Source organism: Notamacropus eugenii, chromosome 1 (genome assembly GCF_028372415.1).
Source record: "Notamacropus eugenii isolate mMacEug1 chromosome 1, mMacEug1.pri_v2, whole genome shotgun sequence".
Taxonomy (NCBI): domain Eukaryota; kingdom Metazoa; phylum Chordata; class Mammalia; order Diprotodontia; family Macropodidae; genus Notamacropus; species Notamacropus eugenii.
In genome coordinates, this window is record NC_092872.1 from 277026246 (window position 1) to 277045896 (window position 19651).

The 19651-nt window shown below is 39.8% G+C and overlaps 1 protein-coding gene across 4 annotated transcripts in view; it reads right to left on the reverse strand.

Moving 5' to 3' along the window:
- The window catches only part of PRKG1 (protein kinase cGMP-dependent 1), a 1294615-nt gene that overhangs the window by 24125 nt on the left and 1250839 nt on the right, over positions 1 to 19651 (reverse strand). For all 4 annotated transcript variants that reach the window (XM_072628923.1, XM_072628924.1, XM_072628925.1 and 1 more), the window contains 2 exons: positions 5524 to 5663; positions 2996 to 3085 (listed from right to left, as the gene is read on the reverse strand). In XM_072628923.1, the coding sequence (XP_072485024.1) occupies positions 2996 to 3085; positions 5524 to 5663 (230 nt within the window). The remainder of the gene's footprint in view (positions 1 to 2995; positions 3086 to 5523; positions 5664 to 19651) is intronic.

Here is a 19651-nt window from a genome sequence, read left to right on the forward strand (position 1 = left end):
CACTGGCAGAGTCAGAGTTAGAAGTCAGGCATCCAGAATATTATACTTAATGGTCCTTGGTGAATAATGGTGATCAGGTTGTAACAAGGACAAGTGAAGTCCATGCTGAGGGCAGGCAAAGCTGAGGCTGGGAATAGTGGGAAGAAGAATGAGCCATTAAATATATCCACCTGCTCTGCCTGGTATGTCATGATATTTCCCTGAAGTTACAGTTTCACATTTTGGCTTTGGGAGTAAAGCAGGCTAGCAAAATCAACCAATTAACTTTAAAAAAACTGCAGCATTTGTTCAGGACCTACTGTGTGTGGAATGCTCTGTTTGGGTGCTGTGGGAGAAAACAAGATGTGCTAAGAGCCCATGGCCCAATAAAGGGCTAAAACTCCCCCACGATGAGTCCGTTAGAGGTGGCATGGTGCAGTGGACAGGGAACTGGACATAGAATCAGGAAGATCTGAGTTCAAATCTTGCCTGTGACACTTAATAGCTTTGTGAACCTATCTTTTCTGAGCCTCAAGCTCCTTTTCTGTAAAATGAAGGGATTGAACTTGCTGTTCTCTAAAATCCTTTCTAGCCCCCAGATCTACAGTTCTATGAACCTTTGATGCAACAGGAGACAGGCAATTCAAAGTTCTATGTGGTGCATGTGTGTGTGTGTGTGTGTGTGTGAGAGAGAGAGAGAGAGAGAGAGAGACAGACAGACAGACAGACAGACAGTCAAAGACAGAGACAGATGCAGACAGAGAAAGAGACAATTATATATATCTATATATCTCTATCTATCTATCTATCTATCTATATATATGTATATATATATATATACATATATATATATATATATATATATATATATATATATAGAGAGAGAGAGAGAGAGAGAGAGAGAGAGACAGGGAGAGACAGAGACAGAGAGAGACACAGGGAGAGACAGAGAGAAAGAAGTGAAATAAATGTGCTTTACATCCTGGAGGTCAGGGGCCAATGATTTTTACTCCTAGTGTCAAGCATGGGAACTCATATGTTGTAGGCATGCAATTAATTGATTGACTTAATGATAAAATACATGAATCTCCATGGGCAAGCAGTAGAAAAATCTATGAAGGCTGGAGAATGAGTAGATCTTTGTGTACTAGCAAAAGTCAGTTTGGTTTGGCTATGTAATTCCCCAGGCTCCAGGAGACCACGCATGTTGTTCTGGCTGCCCAAGAGGGAGGTGATAAGTTCCCAAATTGAGGATGTCTTTGTAGGGATGCTATCTTTAGCTTGGAGTATTTAGATGCCAGGGTGAGGGAGCCACATTCTGAAGACTCTGAGAGCTCAAGCAAGGAAGGAAATGAAGTGGGCTTCTCACGTCAAAATATGAAAGGAACGTAAAGAGAAGAATGTGGGTGGGCAGCTAGTGGAGGACACCTGCTTGGGATCATAGGATTTAAAAGTTTTAAGAGATGTCAGAGATCATGTAATGCAGGGGCAGGCCAATAAGTATTTAACAACTGGCTCTCTGGGGTATGGTGGGGAAGGTGTACACGCAATACACTCTTCAGTTTAATTTGCATTATTAACATTTTCTCTTTCCCTTTCTTAAGTCTAGACCATTCCCAAAACAGTAACTCAAGTTATGTTTTGTGGTAGCCACCTCTTTCCAAGGTGTAAATGCTCATATTGTTCATTTAACAACTGGCTTTCCATTTACCCATATGAGCAGGCTCCAGAATACCTCTGATTTAGAATACTGCATTTCTTGCTACTTGCAGTCACTGCATCAGTTGTTTCTGCTTAACTTTTTCTTTTGAACAAGGCAGGGGTGAGCACATGGGAGACATGTAGAAATGATCATGATATAAAAACGAAAAAACATCAATAAAACCAACTGGGGAAAGAACACTAACAGGGGAGAGGCAACTTGTGGGCCATGTGTTTTCTGAAATAAGTTTAAGGCTAAGTGGTAAGAATTTACCAACACAACTGGCCAAATAGTGATGACCATGATGGTGGGGGAGGGGTAGAAAGAAAACAAGAACTTACAATTAGGCTGGGTTTACACTAAACTTCTGAGTTAGTCTCTATTTCAAATCTAGCTCTGTCCTAGAGTGCTGAGTTAGGAAGGCTTCAATGGAGCATGGGCCATGCCCCAAATGCTGCCTGGTAAGTGGTTCTTGCCTGTTGTCCTGACTTACATCCTGCTACTGGACTCCAGTGACTGCAGAAGAGAGTGAGGCTCGTGACTTTGCACTGCCCTGCCTCACTTAAATCCAATTCACTTGAAAATCAAGACATCATCTTCCTGATGTCTTTGGTCCTCTCTAAGGATGAAAGATGAGCAACAATAGTAACTGGTTCTGATTTTTCGGCCCCATCAAGGGCCATCTATGCTGAATGCTTCGGGTGAAGGCTGACAGTTATGCAGTCTCAGCAGTCTCTAGGGCCACAAATGGCTGATGGAGATGGAGAATGTATAAAGTATAAAATGGAGAATGGAGAACAAAGGTGGTCATTTAGAGGGGTTGCATAGCCTGTAGAAGAGACCCCTAGAAGGTCTGGGTTCAAATCTCCCCTCTGACACTTGGCCCTTGGGGAACAGTGGATAGGTTATTGTACCACCTTTAGCTTTGGCTTCCTCCTGCACAAAATGTGAGCAAATAGAAATGTAGTAAGAGCTGTTGAAATAACTGCATTGGTAAAGTGCTTTGTAAACTCACGCACAGTGGAAATGTCAGCTCTCATTCCTAATTCCCCATAATGAGATGAGAGAGGCTTTTGCTCCCAGGAGGCTGACATCTCCGGAGATGCAGCAAGCTCTTTGAAAAGACCTGAATCCCAAGTAGAGGCAAGACTGAAGCCTGGGTCTGCTGTCCAACAAGCAGAAGTCTATGGCAAGATGTCTCATTGAATTTCATTTTTGCTTCCAACTTATATATGGAATTTTATCATTCAAAACAGCAACACACTCATGGAGGAACATTACAAATATTATTTTCTTTTGAAGTAAATTTCCTACCTGTCCCTGAGAATCGTCCAAAGCTCTCCACCTAGGCAGGCTTCCATTAACATGTACAAATATTTGCTGTCTTTGAAGGTTCGATATAGTCTGTGAATCAAAAACAAGAAAGCACAGTGCTATTCAAATGATTTCCTTCTAAAACAATTTGGTAGTAATTTTTAAGGGTTTGGGTTACAGCCATTTCTTTGATATGGAATTCTTGAAAAATAGGATGGGGGAAGGGCAGTGGTACCAAGCATGTCCTGGAATAAGAATAATGATTCTGATCCAGAAAGAAGTACTTGGGTTTACACAGCCACAGCTTGGACCTCTTCCCCAAAGCATAGGACCAACCAAACCATTCTGCTGTTCCACGTAGACTTGTGTGTGTGTGTGTGTGTGTGTGTGTGTGTGAATGTGTGTGTGTGTGTGTGTGTGTGTGTGTGTGTACAGTTACATTCATACTATATATTCATATGGTATGTGTACACTTCTATATTATATGTTTATAAAGTCTGTAAATGTACTGAATGTGAATACTATACTATACACTATACCTATACTATACAGGTAGGATATTTATACTGTACAGATAGACTACACAGCTATATATGATACCATATATCTTCACATGCATAATAAACAAAATAAAAAACTAATAATAACTAAAATAATAAATAACTTATAATAAACTAATGATAACTAACTAAAGAACTAAACCAACACGTTAATAATAACAACAATAAAGCATAGCCTTTCTGATGAGCTTTATGAAGGTTTACAAAGACTTGACAAAAACTGTCACATTTGATCCTCCAAACAACTCTGTGCAGGAAATACTATTATTATCCCCAATTTACAGATGGGGAAACTGAGGCAAAGAGCGATTTGACTGATTTTCTTAAAGTCCCACAGTTGGTAGATTTCTCAGGCAGGATTTGAACTCAGGTCTTTTGCCCCCAAGTCCTACCTTCTATGCCCTATGCCCCGCTTTCTGTTTCTGAAGTCATGCTATTTCTATCATCTGTACCTTACATCTATCTATATCATGCGTATCTATAGCAGAATCTTTAATAATCTCATGATCTCCCTCTCTCTAGAAATGTCCTCCTGTGTCTTGTAACCAAGCAGAATGAGGCTCCTCCTTCTTCCACGTGACAATCCTTGAAGGCACAATAACTTCATAAGATGTATTCTGTGTATATCAATCCCTTTTGTACGAGGACAGACCCTGGACCATCTGCAGAAGCATTAGTTCGAAGGGGCAGAATAACCCAGTCCTCCATTATCTTATTCCTCACCTTTAGTTCTCTGACATCATACAGGAACTTTTATAAAGTTCTCAAATAAAGTTCTTAAAAACACTTAGGAAAAACTGGGTATTTTAATAATTAACACTTTTTTATTTATTGGGAAACATGGCTGGACAACTTTGGGCAGAATGAGATTGGGTTAACATTCCTTATTCCACATGCATACTTCAAATGTGTATGATTTCATGCATGTGGCTATTCTTTCCACCAATACAGATCTTAACCCTTTGAAAACTTAGTTAATGGTCTGCTGCGGCTAAAATAAGTCACTTTGTAGCCAATGTGTTGAGAAGCCATTCCAAATTTAGTTCATCTGATTCTCAGACAAAGGACACATGGTCTGTTACTGGTCCCGCACTCTGGTTTGGTTGGACATTCTAGAGTTAGAGACACAAGCAGCACTTTCCAAACCTGGGCCCTATATTAACTTTTGAAGGGTGATAATGAAGGCTCTAGGATGCCACAAGAGTGATGCGGGGAAAAACACGAGGAGGAATAAAGGTTGGGTTTGGAACTTTTGGGGTATGGCTAATAGTCTGGTTGAGGAAATTATCATCTTCTAGTCTCCAATATTTTAACTACATACTAAGTTGTTTACTAGCAACTTAATAAGCACTAGTGTTTCTCCTTTTTTTCTAAAAGCTTGAAAGTGCTGTTAGCATGACTCTAAATTTTATTACCCAGGGTCAAAGTCCCAGTTACCCCACCCTAGTTATAGCTCTAATCAGAGCTTGTCTTTTGAGATTCTCATTAAATCATCTTTACACTGCACCAAAGAGTTAGGGAAGGACTTTGGTGAAGTTTTCATTAAAGGATTAAGAGTCTTTTTTCCTTTTAGGAGAGAAACTGAAAGGAGTAAAAAGAGAATTGGAAGGAAGGTATGGAATGAGCTAAGGAAACTCATTTAATATGCACACTATCTACGCTAATTTTTTCCCCTTGTTTAGGGAAGTTTTTTTTTTAATTGTGTGTGTGTATATGTCCTTCTGATACTAATAAAGCTTATACAAAATTAGGATCTCAAAGATACCTTAACATTAAAATTAGCCCAACTGTTCTGTGCATACAGAAAATTTTTTATTGGGGTCTGCATTGAGACATCAATACGGGCAAGCATTTTTTGTTTGTTTGTTTGTTTTTAAATAAAAGAGAAGAAATTTGTGCCCAACTATGCTTTTTATCCCACCTGGCCACTGCTCCGATAGGTTTGAAACCTGCCATGCCAAGTCCTACCTGACAATGAAATCCGAATGAGCCCCCTGCATTATCTGCTTCTCAGAACGGATGTGCTCTTGCTGTCTTGTGTCTACTATGTGACGTTTCTTGAGAATTTTCATGGCAAATGTTTTTGATTCCTCACTTTTCAACTGAACCTGGAAAAAAGAAAGATCATTCATTCATGAGTGACACTAAGTCTCTGGGGTGATTTATGGGAGTGCAAAAAAAACCCCAACCATCTACCACTCTCACCTGAAATAAAAATGATGGCATATGATAGACTGTCTTGGAAACAAGAATTAAATTTCTTCCCCCTCTCTTTCCTAAATTTAAAGTAATCTGAGTCAGATTAACCCTGAGAGGGACTAAACTCATTGGTTCTTACCATTATAATTACTACCACCAATGACACCCAATTTGTGGCAACTTAATACAAAGGAATACTATTCTGCAATTAAGACCAAAGAATAAGAGGGTAGTCAAAGAGCCTGCAAAGAACTTTATGATATAATGCAAAAGAAGTAGAGCTAGTAGAACGATGAAGGAGACACTAGGATCATTACAGGGAAAGTGAATGAGAAAGAAATGGTCAAAGAATCTGATGATTTTGAAGGCTGGACTGAAAAACTATAAAGTAAAATGTAAAGTGATTAAGAAAAGTCATTTTTTTATGTTTAACATGCAGCTTCTAATAATTCATTTGCTATAGCAATATTAAAACTCATGTTTATATGAGATTTTTATCTTCCTCTCTCTTTTTTTATTAACTTGTTTGTTTTCAGTTTTCACAATCACTTCTATAAGTCTTAGATTTTCTCCCCCCCCTTCCCCAAGACAGCATGTAATCTTATATGGCTTCTACACCTACATTCTTAATAAGCACATTTTCACATTACTCATGTTGCATGGAGGAATTAAAATGAATGGGGGAAACCATGAGAAAAAACAAACTGGAACAAAACATAACACAAGAGAAAACATTCTGCTTCATTCTGTGGCCCAATTCCATAGCTCTTTCTCTGTATGTGAATGACATTTTGCCTCAAGTGCGCTTTGGGAATGTTTTAGGTCCTTGCATTGCTGTGAAGGGCTTAGTCTATCAGAAACAGTCCTCACACACTGTGGCTGTTACTGTGTACAAAGTTCTGGTTCTGCTCCTTTCACTCAGCATCAGTTCATATAAGTCTTTTCAGGCCTCTCTGAAGTCTTCCTGTTCATCATTTCTTATAGCGCAATAGTACTCCATTACATTCATATACCACAACTTGTTCAACCATTCCATTTATATGAGATTTTTAAAACAAATATTTTCTCATTTGATCCTTACAATAACTCTATGAGGTAGGTGTTATAGAAGCCCTGGGTGGGGAGGTCAGAATTCTTGGGTTCATATCTCCCTCATTTACTGTCTGGGTGACTCTGGACAAATCACTAGCCTCTCTGAATCTCAGTTTCCTTATTTGCAAAATAAAGGTTGTCAACTGAATGGCCACTGAGATTCTTTCCAGCTCTTAACACATGATCCCTTGATATGATATTTATATGAGGAAACTGAATCAGAGTCATTCAGATTGTAATTATCTAAAGGTGAGATTAGAACCCAGGTCTTTCTGATGCTAATTTTAGTCCTCTAGACATGATGCCAGGCTGTCATTTCAATGTATTTCATGTGATGGTTAAAAAAGAAAGTGGACTAAAAAACAACACGTTCCCCTGTGGTTATATAATTGTTCAAATCAGCAGATCTGATCTTAATTCATTTTTGAAATAGTATCTGGAGATGGGTGCATATCCAAGTTCAATCCAATCCAATGTAGCAAACTTCTATTAAACCACTATCTGCAAAACTCTTGGCAAGAAGTTGGAGCTACAAATAAAAATTGAAAAACAGACCCTGCTTTCAGTGTGTATAGTTTACTGAAGAGATATCAAGTCTCCAGGAAAACATGCATGTGTGGTCACTGGAGAAGGAGGAAGAGTATCCAATCTACCAAGGGCACCAGCAGGGGTTTTCCACTGGAGGTAGCACATGTGCTGACGTCATTTTTCCTCCTGTGGAATACCTGCCCAAAGCATTTATATGAATATCCATTCCTTTTTTTTGAGACAACTCAGATTTATACAATACTTTAACTTTGGCAAAGCTCTTTTATCACTATAGATCTATGCACTATGTCATATGAGCACAACTCTTCCCATTTTATAGATGAGAAAACTGAACCTCTGAGATAATCACATAGCTAGAGAAGCATTAGTAGGGATTGAAACCAGCTCTAAATTCAAAAGTCTTTCCACGGTGCTACATTGCCTTTCTTTTCAAGACTTTTTATTTGATTACCTCATCATCTTCATTTCCTTTCTGGGAAATTGAGTCTCTGCAGCTTCTACCCAATGTTTACCTTCCTGCCTTTTGGAAGTCAAATAGAAGCCATCTGGCCTCTCTCCCCACTGTCAGGCTTCACGTGCTCCTGGACAACAATACTCTTTCAAAAATCTTCCTCCTCCATTGTAAACTGCTAACCCCTCTAGCAGAGCCCCAACAGCACCAGCTCTATCTTCTGGAGGAGGATGGGCACCGGTTTGCTCCTCAATTTGTCTGTGTCCCTCTTTAACTAGGGTGACTAGAGCTGGACACAAGAATGGAGCTTAACTAGGACCAAGCCCAGTAGGACTATAGCTGTGCTCAAGCTGGACACCAGGTCTCTCTGAGTGCAATAGAATCCCAACCTCAGGTAGCCTCAGGAAAATATTTGGAAACTTTATGATTAACTAGTGAAATCCATTTCCCTGACTTGGTTGTCACATTTTATTTCTTACTTGCACTTCAGGGACGGTTCCAACGTTCCAAAGGGCCATTTCCAGGATCACGGGGGCAGCTTGGGTTCAGAATGGAATATGTGGCTTAGATAGAACCCTAGGGCCCTTCAGCCTAATGGATCTCAGTTCCTTGGCAACCTTCATGAAGCTGCCTGTCTGCCTGGTGGGTGGGAGAAAGGGAGGGAGGGAGGAACATTTTCTGATGGAGATGCAGTTTCAAAATGCCTTTCCTAGCTGAAAGCTTCTCTGCTCTCTGGCTCACCCACGCTTGAAAACAATGGGTCAAGATATTAGGAAGAAGTCAGTTCTTTGAAACCAGGCTCACAGAAGCATTTATAATGAAAATATAAAGGAATACAAAAAAAACCACCATGGAATGGGTCAAGATGGATCTCTGGGAGGATGACTCCAAGACAGGTAAACAAATTCCAGAGCTGAAACCCAGTCAAGCCATGCTCCTTGGTAGGGATCTCTGGGCTACAGGAGGCCTTGCATGGCTTACAGCTTGTACAAGAATGTCCTCGATGACCTAGGCAATAAGTACATCCAACCACTGTTCAAAGACTCCCCCCTCCCCCAGTGAGGACTCAATCAACAAACATTTCTTAAGTGCTGGGCACGGTGTTAAGCGTTGCAGCTACAGGAAACCTACCACCTCCTGAGGTGATCTGCTTTAACTGTTAGCAAGTTTTTTGTGAATCAAGCATATATTGGGCCCTTTCACTTTGGGCTTCTAATTTTGTCCTCTGGCGTCAAACAAGATAAGGTGAATCATTCTTCCAGGGCTTGATCATTCAAATGAGTGAAGATGGCTCTCATGGACCATCCTGATTTATCCTGGCCCAGCCAAAGTCTTTTCCAAGATCAGTATCCCTAGCTCCTTCAGTCTACCTTCTTGAAATGTAGACTTCCTATGAAAGTTTTTCGGCTTATCAGCCTCCATCCTGAAATGTGGCCCTCAGGACTGAATTCAGTGCTTCACATAGGCCAGAGCACAAAAGGACCTGTGTATACCCCTGCTATACAATGAGGCCACAGTTCATAGAACTGAGCTAAAAATCATCTTACTGGTGAAGCTGGAATGATTTTAAAAAATGACTTGTACCAGTCCTTCATTTACCAGTTGGAGATTTGGGCTGCTCCAACCTAAACCCCAGAGCAGAGTATTAGGCATTGGTCTAGAAAAACCACAGCTACAGAATTCTGAGGCAAATCATAGCACCTAAAGGCCCCTGTGATCTGCCAGATCAAAAAGGATAACTCCAAAATGTCCTCAACTTTCTTTGTCCATAAGGTATCCCCTTCATCCTAGTCTTCTAGTTAGACCCCATTTGCAGAGTTAGAATTTGAGAAAAGTCTTTTAAGGTGATTAATGAAGGTAGTAGTAGTAGTAGTAGTAGTAGTAGTAGTAGTAGTAGTAGTAGTAGTAGTAGTAGTAATAGTAGTAGTAGTAGTAATAGTAGCAGTAGTAGCAGTAATAGCCGTAGCAGCAGTAATAAGGTAATTATGTCAGTAGTTAGTAGTAATGGTGGTGGTGATAGTTGTAATAGTGGTAGTAGTGATAGTAATTGCAGTAATGATAATAACTGGCATTTCTATGGTGCTTTAACATGTGCAAGGTCTCCTGTTAACTCTGTCAGTCAGCTAATTGAATTATCAGGCCCTAGAATTATAGAAAGTGAGATCTCAAAGAGATCTTGGAGATCATCCAACCCTTTCCTGTCACAGAAGGAGATCTTGAGATCTGAAGAGGGATGTGACATGGGTCACTTGTGAGTGGCAGAGTCAGGGGTCAAAGCCAGGAATCCAATCATGCTGGCATCTCTGAATGTGTGAAGGGCTGTCATTCATGGGACTGATCAAACTTTTTCTGCTTGATCCAATAATGCAGAAGGAAGTTAAATGAGTAAGAGTTATAGAACCATGTTCAGGCTTGCTACCCCAAAAGTAGAGCGGGTAGCCTTGGGAAGTGGTGGACTGCTGCTCCATGGGAGTCTGAGAGAAGGCTGGATGAAACCTCTTCCAGTGACTTGGAGGTAGCTCTTCCTTCTAAGATAGCAGGTGGGCTGACTGGCTTCTGAGATGTTTTCAGTTTTGTGATTCCACTCTCTCCCCAACACTGTGCTGTGTCTCCAATCTCATTGTCATTTACCAAAAGAAATCCACCAAAGGTTGCAATATACAAAATCTCAAATGGGAGCCCAATGAGAATCTCTCTCCTTCCCTCCCTCCCCCTCCTCTCTCCTCTATTTGTCTCTATCTCTGTCTCTCCTCTCCTCTCCTCTCCTCCTCCCCCCTCTCTTTCTTCTCAGAGGTGCCTTACCCTCTTCCTTTCTATGGTAAACACTTTCTCTTAGTGATTCTCTCTGGTATTTGGTGGGATCATTCTGCAATGAAGTATGCAAAATTTTGTGAAGTAGAAAAAAAAATTAGCAGCCTTCCGTGCTGGAGTTTGACAGGCTATGGTTCTGATACTCCAGGCAGCAAGTGAGCTGATATAGAGGACTGGGGAGCCAGAGCTGTGGAGGAAGGAATTTAGCCCCTGGCTCCTTCCATCTTGACCTCCCATGTCAGCCTCAGGAGGCTGTTATTGCCCTGGAGGTGTTAATAAGGTCAGATAGGCACGGTCTTCAGAGCAGTATGCACAGGGATTGTCTCACATACACACCTTGTATCCCCCTTTCCCAGGTATTAAGATATTTGTCATCCCAAATGGTTCATAACTAGACTGAGGAGGACCAAGATGCTTTCTCTATTTGCAAGACTATAAGATCACTCTGCCAGATCTGGAGTTGAAAGTGAGACCTCAGATGCCATCTAGTCTACCCTTTCATTTCACAGATACAGTGAATCCTAGAAAGGGCAAGTGACCTACCCAAGGTCACACAGTTTAAAAGTAGCAGAGAGGGATAAGTAGAGACTAGAGATGTGGTAGACTACTTCTGGAAGAACTGGTGAGCTAGAATCATTCTTGTGTGGGCTCATAGATATTACAGACTTGATCCTAGGGCTGCCAGTGTCACTCCACAGAATTTCTATGGGTCAAAACATTTAGATCAAGGGCAACAGAAGCAGTGATGCCCTAAAAGTTATTGATACTAATTTTGAGAAAAAGAGGAAGCACAGCATGAGAGGCAGGTGGTCTGAATTGAAGTCATGAAGACTAACGCTTAGATTTCACTTCTGACCAACCTTTACTTGGGAGGTCATGGGTAAGTTACTTAATCTCTCTGGGCTTCAGGAAACTCTCCTAGACTAATTTAGAGATGGATTGAGACCAGCATTGATGGATGAATTTCCCAAACTGATGGAATAATAGAACTTTGATGTGTTAAGGAAACAAAGATAGCTATGTTTTGTCATTTATTTGTGTTCTTCCATTAAATTCACTTTAGTGAAAATAAAATTTATGTTCTAAAGTCTATCTAAAATAGGAATCTGTAACCTCATTTCATGTAACTGTTTGCTTCACACTGAAATTCCATTTCGGTGTTTTGGATTAATTTTTATAGGTGCACAATGGAGTTTAAGATAGAGATGGGTCATTTATTAGAATAGGGCTAGCAGGTGCCCAAATAATGCCTTCCTAAATAGAAGTAGCAATGGCATCAGCAATGACTGAAAGAACTTTGGAGTAACACCTCTTAATTGTATTTAGATATGTGCCTTCAGCACATCTTTGCCAGGTCATTCAGCTTTCCTTAAGGGGAAGAAGGACTGTAATCAACATGGACAGAGGCTGAAATTGGAGGTCCATGACTGGGAGGAGATTAGTCTTCATTGATTGGTCTTCCTTCAGTTTTCTTCATGAAAGGGCTAAAGGATCATAGAATCAATGTTGACCTCAAAGAGTCATACAGCTTAAAATGGCTGGCACATGGTTTTACCCCCAGTAGGTACTTATTAATCCTTGTTGAATTGAACCAGAATGGAATCCATTGCCTCTCCTATGACCTATTCATTTAACAAATATTTATTTAACACCTATACAATGATACGCATTGAAAAGCAATTGTCCTCTTGTTCTTTATTCTTATGAGATCACATTTAGAGTACTGTGTCCCATTCTAGGGGGTATATTTTAGGAAGGACATTGATAAGGTGAAAAATGTTCAGCATATGAGGAACATAATGTTGAAATATTTATTAAGTGCCTACTACATGCCAGGATCTGTGTTAAGCCCTGGGAATATACAAATAAAGGTAAAAAAAATTGCTCCCCCCCCCAAAAGAAACCCAAATAGTCCCTGATCTCACTCTTTCTCACAATGAGAGCTGTCTCAAAGTGGCAGAAGCTCCTGGGTCCCCCTCATGAAACACCTTCAAGCAAAGGTTAGACAATCACCTTCTGAATAGATTGCAGAGGGGATTCTCATTCATGGATGGTGTCAACTAGTTGCCACTGAGCAACTTTCCAACTCTAAGATTCTATGGTTTGAATTATAGGACATACTGTCTGCCCTTAAGGAGATTACTGTCATGACAAAAAATGTTGAATCTGACCTCAGGCTTTAATAAATCATTCCTCTTTTGTCTTAAGATAGCCTATGTGCATATGAGAGAGCCCTATGGTTGGAGTCAGAAAGCTTTCAGGCCCTCTTCTATTAGCTATCTGTGTGTTCATTAGCAAATCCCCTAGCCACTCTGGGGCTAGAGGGAACTATACAGAGGAATGTTTTCACTTGAGGCTAAAACACATTGTGTGTGTGTGTGTGTGTGTGTGTGTGTGTGTATGCATGTGTGTATATAATCATGTCTAATGTCTAAATGTATAATTTATTTATTTAATTTTTGGGGGGTGGAGGATGAGGGATGGTGACTGGTTAGTACAGGACTGTGACATGAGGTTAAGGGACTGTAGCCACCATGGTTTGTAAATGTGCCCCTCCTCCCCCACTGGTGGTTCCCTGGGCAAAAGTATTTTTACCTCAATGTAGACCCCACTCTGGGACTATATCAGGGGTCTTACCCTGTTATTCATAGACCTCAAGAAATCTGCAGATAAATTTCAAGGATCTGTGAACTTGGTTGGGAAAGAAAAATTATTTCTGTATTTTCACTAATCTTTGATTTCTTCTGGAAATCTAAATGTAGTTTTTCATACATTTATAAACATGACTCAAAGAAGGGGTCCAGAGGTTTCACCAGATTGTCCAAGGGATCCATGACATACCAAACAAATTTTAGGAATTCCCCCTTTGCTCTAGGCAATCTCTGAGCTGTCTTCCACATCCCAAAATGTATTCTACAAGGAGACCATTGTTTTGGTCTGACTATCACCACCATCACAAAGGAATCCTGCTCTCAATCCTCCCCTGTTCTATGTATTCCTGCCCTTTTGGGGTCATGACTTTAGAACTGGAAGGAATCTTTTAAATCTTTTAAAGATGAGGACACTGAGATTCAGAGAGGTTCAGCCACTTATCCAGAGTTACAGAGCTAATAAGTGTCTGAGGTGAGATTGGAACCAAAGTCCTCTGGATTTACAAGCTTAGCGCTCTATCCTCTGGGCCACCCTGCCTCTTCAAAACATGCAAAGCATTTGAATAAAAATAGCAGCAGCTGTCACTGGCCCAGGACTTTAATAGACTCTACAGAATTGAGGAATATGAGGAGACTCACATTAATCCTAGTGGTTGGCCTGCAGCATTGAGAGGAAGGGCCAAAAGAGGGTGTATATGTGTGTTTCTAAAGCACATGGTTTTATTAGGAAAGATGTTTATGTGTCCCACGTATGGTCATCCTCACTATTTATAGACCCCTGTATACTGGAAGTTTACAGCTTTATAAATAGTATGTAGAAAGTTCACCAGAAGTTTGTGATGAGGGACAAAGAGAGAAGGACTTACGTTGAACACAAATTTAATGACTAGGATCCCAAGCTTGGCAGATATGTAGGAAATGAAAAGTCCAGGATAGCAAACTGAACACATTTGTGTTCAATGTGTCGTTGGTGAGCATGCTCTTGTCTGAAGCACCATTTTGGCCATAAATTCTTGCAAAATGCCACTAACAGTTTTCCCTGCTCTTTCTCTCAAGAAAAAGTCCCTTTCACAGACTTGATCTCTTAGGGAAACCTCTTGTTATCCCACTAATTCATGTGAAGAGTTTGAGCCACTAATGTTTGTTTGCAAAAGCTCTGCCATCCCTGGTTGTAGATTTCAGTGTCTCCTACATGGTGACAATTGACATTTCAAAGAAGATAAGATTAGCACATAACTGACTTCTTGTCACAGCTAGTTCATGGAGACAAAATTTAAAAGTCAACCAAGAGAGTTAAAACATGTTTTTCACATGTCAATGACCTGCTATGGTATCCCTCTCCTGGTGTGGGTTGATAGAAGGTAGAATGCTGGACTTTGGGATCAGGAAGACCTGATCAGTTCCTGGTTCTGACATTGACCATGTGACTAAGGGTAAGCTTCTCACTGTCCTCAAGTCTCAGTTTCCTCTTCAATCTGTTAAATTGTTAGCTTTTTAAGGCAGGGAGTGTTTTGTATCTTTTTGAATCCCCCAACACTTAGCACAGTGCCTGAGCCATAATAGGTGATTAATAAAAGTTAATTGCTTGATTGATTAATTAAAGGTAACATGTCAGGAGGTAATGATGACTCTAACAGATATATACAGGGATCATTCGATCCAGTCTTGTCTTTAATAAAGGGAGATACTGATGCTGAGAGGTCAGGTGACTTGACCAAGGATATAGACAGTCAATTGTGGAACTAGAATCTTACACTTTCCATAGATTTTCATGGAGAAAAGACATGTGGACTTTCTCCAACATTACAGGAGTAACTTGGCTGGTAAGAGAGGATGTGGAGGCTTTATTTCTCCACTCATTTATGTGGGCAAAAACCATCTACAGACTATTCAGTTCTCCACAGTCTCATCACCAGTAACACTGGCAGGAATCTCTTTGTTGAGATAGAGTCTAAAACTAAAACATAAAGGACAGGATTAACTGAGTGCCACGTGGATGAGTAAATGAGAAGACAAGGAAGGAAGAGCTTTATAGCTCACATCTGTGACAAACAACAACGCCAAGAGGAACAACGACCACCACAACAATAGACATTTATACAGCCTTTTAAATTTTCTGAAGTCTCAGTTTAACAAATGTATTTTATATCTTTTGTTTTTATTTCACTTATTTTTCTTAATATGTTCCTTCCTCCGTCCCTTCCAGATAGGCATTTCTTATATAATAGAAAACAAAAAGAAGGAAAAACGTTCATCCAAACTAACTAATATATTGAAAAGTCTGACGTGATTAATAGTGTTCCCCACTCATAGTGCCCCCCTCTTGCTTTTTGCAAATAAGCCAGAGAAGGTACCTTCTCCCATCTCTCTTTGGGGTCAAGCCATTGTCACTGTCAATGGCCATTAAATTTTTTAGCACCCAGCTTGGTTTTTGTTCCCCTTCCCTCCATATCCATTGCCCTTACCACTTTCAATCCTCACAATGACAGGCTCATTCAGTATTCATTCAATACTTCCTCTGTCCTAAGCCCTGTAATGAAAATGGGGAGCAACATTCTTTAGGTAAGGCATCACCATCATGGATGTTATAGTATGGTAGGCAAAAGAGATGGAAGCATAGAGGAGGAGGAAGATGAGGAGGGAGAGGAGGAGCACCAAGTGCTGCCATGCCGTTCTTAAAATTCCGTAATGGGAACAAGAAGTGGGCTTGTTTAATGGAGGTGGGCAGAAAATCTTAAGGAACCTGACCTTTCATCTTCTTCCTGCACAGGATTACAAGACATGATTCAGGCAAATTCAGAAAAATGAAAAATGGTGGGTATTTATTTAAGATGCTGAAACAGATGAACTAAGTCTGACTTTCTCCTCTGCTCATCTTTACTTATTTCAACGAGAGGAATTTGGTGTCAAGAATCTTACAGTCTGGTAAGCAGATGAGGCATAGCTTAGGAAACCATAATGCAGGGAATCACATGAAAAGGGCATTGAAGAGACTGGTAGACATAGACGTCTACCTCATCCACCAGTCAATTTAGTGTAGTGGATAAAGCATAAGACTTGGAGTCAGGGAGACTCTGCCTCAACACTTTTTAGTTGTGTGACCCTGGGAAAATCATTTTACCTCTCTGAGATTCAGTTCCTTATCTGAAAAACGGAGAGAACAATTGCACCTCTCTTTCAGGGTTGTTGTGAAGATAAAATTCAATAATGCACTTAAGGTTTTGTAAATCATAAAGTATCATAAAAATACAAGTTATTATTATTATCAAGTTTTAAGAAATCCCATAGTGCTATGCAAATGAGTATTAACATCACTATTATGGATATACTATGATGACGACTTTTTTCTTGACTGGTACTAGAATTCATAGCAAGTTAGATGAAGAGCTGGAAGGGACGTTAGAAGTCAATGGGTCCTCATTTGACAGATGAAGAAATCAAGACTAAGAGTGGTACGTCATCTGCCCATGATTACACTGCTAGTTAGTGTGTGAGTCATTACTTTAACTCAGGTCCTAACTTCCGTCCACTGCTTGATTTGCATCTCCAGTGTCTACTACAATGCCTTGCACACAGTAGGTGCTTAATAAATGTTTATTGAATTGGACTGGGTAGGTGAGCCAAGGAAACCTTAAGCACTTAAGTCCTGGTTCTTGACCCCTCCCAGCACTTGCATATGGCCTTCTTTGTCTCATACCCCCTAATCATGTCTCCCCATTTCTTTCTTGGAGGCTCTTATGGTCTCCTCAAACACAGTGTGATTCTTCCAGATACCTCTAAATTCTTACCATATGCCACATCTCTTGATGATAACCATGTTCCTGTGAGGATTCTGGGGTATGGTGGTAAGGGGGAAGATGTGAGTCAATTTCTGCTCCCAGGAAATCTGAAGGTCCCCAGTTGAAGACACTTCTGAGGGATTCCACTGACATAAGCTTACACGGCTAATGGCTGTCATGATCCCTGCAGAATACCTTCAGATACCACCTGCATGTTTATAAAACATGCTCATTTATGGATGGATGTAGGATTCAGGAACTATCTTGATTAATAATAATAACAATCACCGATATGTGTCTAGCACCTTAAAGTCTGAAAAGACATTTGAAAGTAGCTTCACACTGATCAGGAAGTGAGTACTAGAGTGGGCAGAGGGCAGGGCGAGGAGTAATCAATGGAAAATGTAAAGTGAGACATTTAGGCTCAATGTCAGGAAAAACTTACCAGTATTTAGTGTCTAAAAGTGGAATGAGTCGCCTTAGAGTCTGTGAGTGTGTACTCCCTGGAGGTCCTTCAGCAAAGGCTTTTTGTGTGCACCATTGTGGGGATGCTCTTTTCAATATGTATTGGATTAGATTGACTCCTGGGGGCCCTTTTGACTCTAAAATTTCCATGAATGTCCTGTCTCCTGAAGCAGTTCACCGACTTTGGATTTTTGTCAATTCTTAGTAAGCATGCCCTCTTATATCTAGCCTCAGTCTGGTTCTCTGTCACGACCATAGTTGTGACTTTACCCCTTTGGGATACAACTCTTGTATCATCCCTGAGCCTTCTTTTCTCCAGGTTACGCAATATGGCCACACCCAGCTGAATCAACCCTATTTTCCTTTATTACTTAATCCAAACTTTCTATTCCATCTGCTCCAATATCAAAAGATGAAAGTGGCATTGAAGATTTGTAATGGATGGCAGAAGATTGAATTAGTAGCAAGTTTCAATGGCAAAATACATATAGTTGTTGACCTAAATTAAAGATTATAGGTTTATATTTAAATGAGGATTTATATGGTACATGAGGATATTTATGTGCACACATATATGAAGATTATAAGTTTCATATTTCTTTCCAGAGTAAAAGGAAAATCTTTATTTTACTTTGGCTTGGAACTATGAATATCTTTTTCTCTTTCTTTTTAATTTTCCCCCTTAATTTTATTTTATTTTTTCCAATTACATGTAAAGATAGTTTTCACCATTCATTTTTGTAAGTTGAGTTGTAAATTGAGTTCTAATTTTTCCCCCTTCCTTCACTTCTCCCCACCCAAGATGACAACCTCTCTGATAGAGTTTACATATATATAATCTGAACAATGATTTTCCACCATTATTTACACATAAAGAGAATTTTTTTTCTTGATGGCGTATCTAGGTGGCCCAATAGATATAGCACTGGACCTGGTGTCAGGAATACCTACGTTCAAATCCTGTATCAGACACTTACAAGCTGTGAGACCCTAGGCAAGCCAGTTAGCCTTTGTTTGCCTCAGTTTCCTTATCTGTAAAATGAGGACAATAATAGCCCCTACCTACCAGGGTTGTTGTGAGGATCAAAATCATATTTGTAAAGCACTTAGTTAGCCCAGTGCTTGACACCTAATAAGAGCTGCGTAAATGTCATTCTTCTTCTTATTCTTGTTGTTGTTGTTGTTGTTGCTGCTGTTGTTGTTGTTGTTGTTGTTGTTCTTCTTCTTCTTCTTCTCCTTCTCCTTCTTCTTCTTCTTCTTCTTCTTCTTCTTCTTCTTCTTCTTCTTCTCCTCGTTATGAGGGTAAACGCGTCTTTGGAATACTTCGCATGAGGTCTTTGGAGTTAGAAAGGCATGAAATATCATGACCCCGCCAGATGAGGGATGGTAACTTATATCTCTGTGATCTGCATAAAAATAGTCTGCCTGGTAATCTTATGTTGTGGCTTTTTCTCTCTCCTGATGGAAGTCCAAAACTTGAATTTTGTTTATATACTTTCATTTTATGATCATCCTACACAAAAACATTTCATGATACCCTTTTCCTTTTAGCATTAAGCCAGCTTGTTTTGATGGAAGAGCTCTGGATGAGCTCATGATTCAGCTACAAACTACCAGTGGGACTTACGAGCACACATGAAAGGACATGTTTGAATTACATGTTCTCTAAGATTCCTTTATAGGTAAATATTCTATAAGCCTAAATCTAAGCTCTTCGGTCCTTATACATTTTACCTTTTCTTTGTCAATGCCTATTTCTTTAGTTCCTTTCTTATTTACATTACTACAATAACTTAACTTTCTAGAACTATGTTCCTAATATTTGTGATGAAAGTGGAAACCTTTCCTTTATCATCATTCCCCTACTCTTTCTCTATTACAAATAATCTTGATAGATTTGAACCAATACTTTTTATCTTATGGAGGAGAAATCCTTCAATTCTTAAGTTTTTTAATAAAAAAATTTGAATGATATATTGTATCAAAGAATTTCTATACCTATTGACGTAAATGTTTTAAAAATATTGATGTGATATATTATCCTAATTTTTCCTAACTCTGAATTCATCCTTGTATTTCTGATACAAATAGTACTTGCT